Raw genomic sequence first — 5,978 nt, 5'->3', positions numbered from 1 at the left:
AGCCCCCCCCCCCGCCACACCTAGAGAAACGCCCGAGCACAGCAATGAGAGCCCAGCACAGCCAGAGCAAAACTAATAATTACATAACCAAACAAGATACAGAGCTAAAAACACTCTCCACAAAGCGCCTTCTCAGCACTGCCCTGAGTTGAAGGTAAATGAGCTGATCAGCTGGAGTGAATCCTCGGAGGAAACACAACCACAGGGTCAGAGGGGAGAGGAACGCTAGGCTTCTCTTCTGCCACCTGCCGACCTGCTATCGGGGGCGAGGTCCTACTGGCAAAGGCCCCCCCAGAATCCACCCCTCCGCTCTGTTACCTCATGGGTTCACTGACTTCCTTAAAGAGACTTCTAAGAAAACCAACCTGAGCATCTAGGCCTCGGGATGATGAAGTGAAGAATGTTCTGGCCCGACGGCTGTGACCCCAGAGCTAAATGTTTTCTTTCTTTGAAACGTGAATGTGTGAAGGGAAGGAACTTCAGTGAGGGAGGGGGTGACTTACAAGAAGACAACCCCAGGCAGCAAATCTGATCAGGATGCCTCTGGTCTGGTCCTTGTAATACAGGAGTATCTTCCCTGCCTGGGGAAGAAAATGCAGGTGTCCAAGAGAACCAGCTGAGGGGATTCTTATTTCATATTCACCCAGTGTTCCAGGACAGACTCGCCTGCAGGCACTGCGGTTACCAGGGAATGAATGGTCCCCTGCCCTTGGCTAGTGGGGGCCAGAGGCGCAAGGACCACTGGGGAGGGGGCCGCGCAGAGGACGCGCTGCCGGGCTGAGGCCACGAGCGCGAGGCAGGAACAGCAGGCACTCAGTGTGTCGCACAGTGAAAACACACAGCCGCCCTGCTGGGCTGCAGGTGGTTCGGAAAGGCCCAGGGGGTCAGAGGTGGGAAGGAGAGAGCAGGCGGCACGAGCCTTCTCCCACAGGCGATGGGAGCCAAGCAAAGTCACTCCCCCCGCCATGTAACCAGAGACCAGCTCAGGCTGGGCTGCTGGATGGCCCCCTCTGTCAGGGGTAGAGAAGGGGGACAGAGGCAGTGTGGACCCAGAGGCAGGGAACACTTTAAAAACAGAAAAATCTGCACTTTGCATAAACCACCCCCCAAATTAGGATTTTCTGAAAACACTGAAGAAAGTGTTAATAATTTATAAGAGCTAAAACTTATGAATGTCCTGTTCTTGGAGCCTTATGTGAATTAACTTATTTGGGTGCTATTAACTTATATAAATGCTATTGAAGCACATGGGGTAGAAACACTCCCCGGACGGTCCAGTGGGTGTGCAGGGTCCAGGCACGGGTGGCGGTCCGCACTCCTTACCAGAGTTAGGGCACGCACAGATTTACCTGGAGAGCATATGGGGGGATTAAATGCATTTACTAATAAAAGCAGCAATGTAAACTCTACAGTAGGCAGCATCCCCACCCAGGAAATTACTGAACCACCAAAATGTAAATACTGCAGACCCGCACTGTCCTACCCGGGAGCCACTGGCCCCCTGTGGCCCCCTGTGACTGTTCAAGTGTAAATTTAAATGAAATAAAAAACCAGTTCCGCCACATCTGGAGGACTCTGCAGCCACACGCAGAACAGTTTAAGCATCACAGAGGTCCCCCAGGAAGGGGTACGTGGTCTTTCCCCTCCCAGTCATCTCCTCTCAAATAATGGTTTCCGACACCAAATCAGGAGAATTTCAGGAAGGAAAGTCTGGGCTGCTCAGAATCTTTTAACATAATTGTCTCTAAGAAACCGAGAGCCACGGGTACTGGCTCGGGCAAAGAGTATGCGTAATCTGAAACTGTGTGACGTGCACACGGAAGAAAGGTTGACAGGTGACCTTCCAGACGCGGTCCAGCCCAGCAGGGACACCTCTCACCCTGGGGCTGCTGTTCCCACGGCCGAGACGAGCCATGTGAGTAACAACTTCTGAGACCACCGGAACGACACCTAATTATATGAGCGCGCTAACTTTTAGCGCCCTCTAGTTGTGATGATCTGCCAAACAAAAGCAGAATTTATTAGGCCTGAATTACACAGAAGATCGTGCTTCCAACGACTTCTTTTAGTCAAACGGACATGTGGCTGAGTGATGAACCAATAGTCACAAACTGTCAGGAACACGCATTCTCATGAAATGAACAAATACCTGAACTCCCAAAAACGCCATCACGATGGAGTTGATGGTCCCCAAGATGCCCTCTGGGTCATAGGCCACCTCGGTGTGATAAAGCACCTGAACAGGACGAGAAGGCAGGACTCACAAACTAACCGAAAACACACACAAACAACTCGCAGACGAAATACAAACTTCATTACACCCCAGCAATCAATGTGTTTGGTTTTGCTGCAGAAATTCACTGCCAACTTGTGGCCAACTTCTGGCCAAGAAAGTGTGTGCTGTGTGGAAGGAAACGCAGATGTGAGCCCTGGTGCAGGGCAGCCGCCTTGACCTCAGGTGGTCCAGGAGATGATACTGGGACCCATGCCCCTGATACAACACATCCCTAGCCAGCTTCAAACACTATGGTATCTTTTACTTTTCAGGTTTATCCTTTGGGATCAAGCCTATTGTGACTTTGATTTCTTCCTTTCCTCTTTCAAGGCAAATAACATTTAAAAATACATTTGTACTATTTCATTATAAAAGAAATGGTTATTGTAGAAAAGGCAGAAATCTGGAGCCAGTTATTGTCATGGATGCTGGGGGCATCACCCAGCTCTCCCGCCCCAGCTCGTCCCACCCCTCTGGGAAGGAGAGCATCCCGAAGTAGTAATGGTGGAAAGCTCTCAGCTGCTCCTGGGTTCGTCCCTGAAGGGAGCCAGCTCTGGAGAATCACCCCCTTGCTGGGCCACCCACATCCCACCAGGGATGTCAAGGGCCTGGTCCCGCACACCCCACTGAGAACACCTCTGAGGGGCTGTCCCGGCCCCCAGGACACCAGCGGGGTCTGCGTGTGACAGTCCCCCTGCCCGGTCCTGCTTCCTCCAGCCCCACACTTCCTCCAGCTCCTCCAGACCTCCCCTGTTGGAACCGCCCACCCTACCCTGGACCTGAGACCCACGGGAAAGCACCTCGCGCACACCTGGTGCCGGGGAGCCCCCCTTTAAAAGCCAAAGAAACACACCGCCCACGACCAACACAGTGAGGTCTCTTAGGTCAGCCAACTTCAGACACAGCTTGGCTCCGCCCTAGTCTACGCCTCGGTTGCAGCTGGGGGCTGGCCGCCCCCTTTCCGCCCCTCAGGCTCCATCCTGTCCAGGCGGCGCCCACTCACAGCGGAGGAAGGGTGCTGGTAGAGATGCTGGTCACCCAGGAGCAGACGGTCCACGTAGCCCGCGGCGCCGCCCGTGCAGTTCCGGTACCTGCCCCCGTCTCCGATGCCACCGGGCCCCAGGTAACCACTGAGGAGGCGAGAACACGGGCTTCACCCGCCAGGCATGGGGGAGGGCTGTGCACGGGCCATGTGCGTGCCCACCATACCCCCGAAGCGTCGCCAACTCCCGCTCGCCCTGAGTGCTGTGCACACCCCCTGCAAAGCCCCTGATCCCCTGGCCACCCCAGGGGTGAGACGGGGGCGGCGGCCCAAAGTCCATCCGCACTCCCGCTGACCCTGGGAGACCTGCCAGAGACGGGCCTCTGGACATGCATTCCACCCCCTCCTCCCCTGCCCCGACACCAGGGAGTCTTCAAGGAGGACAGAGAGGAAGGAGGTCCCGACATGGGCAGGCTGACAGCTGGAACCCAGAGGCTCCGACTTGGCAGAAACAGCCGTGCAAACGGGGTTGGTTCCCCGCAGGGCTCCTCACGTGGGGCACCCGGGAACCGGTAAGAAGAAGGTCAAGGCCAGCCAGACGCCTTCCAGTATCAGCACGAAGAGCCACTGGGGCCAACTGGCCGTGATGTCCAGCAGAGAAAAGCAGCTTCTCTCCTGGGGGGAGGGGCCGCACATAAAGAACACGTGTGAACTCAGGCAGAATGGGAAATAAGGTGCAGCTGCACATGTATTCAGGACGCTCCTGGGAGGCTCCTCGTGGCCTTGATGGTGGTAACACAGAACAGATGTGTGTTTATTCCAAACGCAGATACGCCACCTCTGTGACATGGGCTTCCTTGGTAGCTCAGCTGGCAAAGAATCTGCCTGCGATGCAAGACATCCAGGTTCGATCCCTGGGTGGGAAAGAGCCCCTGGAGCAGGGCACAGCAACCCACTCAAGTATTTTTGCCTGGAGAATCCCATGGACAGAGGAGCCTGGCAGGATACAGGCCATGGGGTTGCAAAGAGACGGACATGACTGAGTGACTAAGCACAGCATATGACATGTCACAGTAAAATGTTAGTGGAGAAGTTATCAGTGGAAAATTCTACTCTTATATTCAAGCAATTTAAAAAGAGATGTTCATACAGAAACATGTACATGAATGGACACGGAATCATTATTCATAGCAGCCAAAAACTGAAAACAGGTCAACTGTCCATCAACTGATGAATGAATACAAAATATGTTACATTCAGAAAACAGAATGTTATTCAGGAGTAAAAAGGAGTCAAGTACTCATGGCATAACATGGATAAACCTCAAAAAATATTCTGCTAAATGAAAGAAGCCGGACATGAGAAGCCACATACTGTGAGATTCCATGTCTATGACATGTAATTCCATGTCTGTGACATGTCCAGAACAGGCAGATCAACAGACAGACAGCAGATTAGGGGTTGTCTAGGGCCGGGGGACCTAGAGTTGGGGAGTGGCTGGGAGTGAGACAGGGTGTTTTCCGGGGGTAATGATGAAACTATTCCAGAATTAGACAGTGGTGATGACTGCACAACTCTGTGACTATACCAAATGTCCCTCAATTTTACACCTCGAGGGTGTGAGTTTTATGGGATGTGAACTATATCTCAATAAAGTTATTATTTTAAAAAGAAATACAACTGAATTTTAAAAAGGAAAATGAAATTTCAGCTTTGGGAGCTCTGCTGGTTGAAGGAACAAGGGGTACAGCCCACCTGCTCCTGGTGTACCCACAGCTCCTGGCTCTACCACGGGGGCCTGGATGAACCTCGTAGACCCTCAAGTCCCCCACGGCTACCAAGGTCACATCCAGGCGAGCACGGCAGCCTCACTGTGCCTTCAGGAGCCTGCAGCAGAGGGCACGGGGCGTGAGCAGGGGGCCGCTGGGGGGAGTGGGGTAAAGGAGTGCCAGGTAAACGCACTCCAGCAACACACACCGAGGAAGCCTTACAGGAAGAACCCAGAGAGCCCGGATTCAGGGATGCGTTTGCTAGTTACATAGGAAGGAGCGGGAACAAATACAGCTTATACAGCTAATACGCTTACTGGGAAGTAGGAGCCACATGGAAAGATTTAAACATTTCCACCTACAGCTTTGCCTCCACCAGGGGGGACAAAAAAAATAGCTGTCATCTGAGTAAACTGAACTCGGCAATGTATAAGAAGACAGAAAGTAATACTGCAGGAGGCGAGACACATCCACCTTACAAAGAAGAAACAGGAAGAAGCCCAGGGCAGACCTGGCACCTTCCAGGTCGAACCTCTGCAGCCTCTGTGTGGACAGAGAACCTTCTATGAGGTTTCCACGAGGAGACTGAAACGCTGGCAGCGATGCCCCGAGAGGCTGGGCTGGTGCAGCAGATGATGGTGCTGCTGTGCAACGCCGTCAAAGTGCACTGATTAATGGAAACTGAACATTTATTAAGAGGGTAGCGCTCATGGTATGTGTTCTTGATCTCAATTAAAAAAAAAGAGGGATATAAAGACTAAATAAAAATAACTACTTGAAGAGAAAAAATATGCTTTGCAATAGAGTTAGAGTCTCGTTCTCTTTGGTAAGGTGCTGAGAACTAAAGAAGGTTCTGGCACTTATACAGGGACCCTTCCTTCTTTATAAAGACAGGGTTGCTCACCGAGGCGCAGGTCTCAGGCACGGGCTTGGCAAAGAGCAGCTCCAACAC

General features: G+C 52.6%; 1 protein-coding gene across 1 annotated transcript in view; it reads right to left on the bottom strand.

Moving 5' to 3' along the window:
• Positions 1 to 5,978, bottom strand: part of HGSNAT (heparan-alpha-glucosaminide N-acetyltransferase) — a 28,025-nt gene that overhangs the window by 2,471 nt on the left and 19,576 nt on the right. Inside the window, exons 11-15 of the mRNA XM_010846394.1 lie at positions 5,931 to 5,978; positions 3,811 to 3,932; positions 3,279 to 3,405; positions 2,150 to 2,236; positions 504 to 581 (exon numbers count right to left, since the gene is read on the bottom strand). The exon at positions 5,931 to 5,978 is cut by the window's right edge and continues 16 nt beyond it. Of these exons, the coding sequence (XP_010844696.1) occupies positions 504 to 581; positions 2,150 to 2,236; positions 3,279 to 3,405; positions 3,811 to 3,932; positions 5,931 to 5,978 (462 nt within the window). The remainder of the gene's footprint in view (positions 1 to 503; positions 582 to 2,149; positions 2,237 to 3,278; positions 3,406 to 3,810; positions 3,933 to 5,930) is intronic.

Source organism: Bison bison, unplaced genomic scaffold (genome assembly GCF_000754665.1).
Source record: "Bison bison bison isolate TAMUID 2011002044 unplaced genomic scaffold, Bison_UMD1.0 scf7180017864236, whole genome shotgun sequence".
NCBI classification, from domain to species: Eukaryota; Metazoa; Chordata; class Mammalia; order Artiodactyla; family Bovidae; genus Bison; species Bison bison.
Note: the sequence above shows the minus strand (reverse complement) of the source record. Positions and strands in the feature narration are given on the sequence as shown.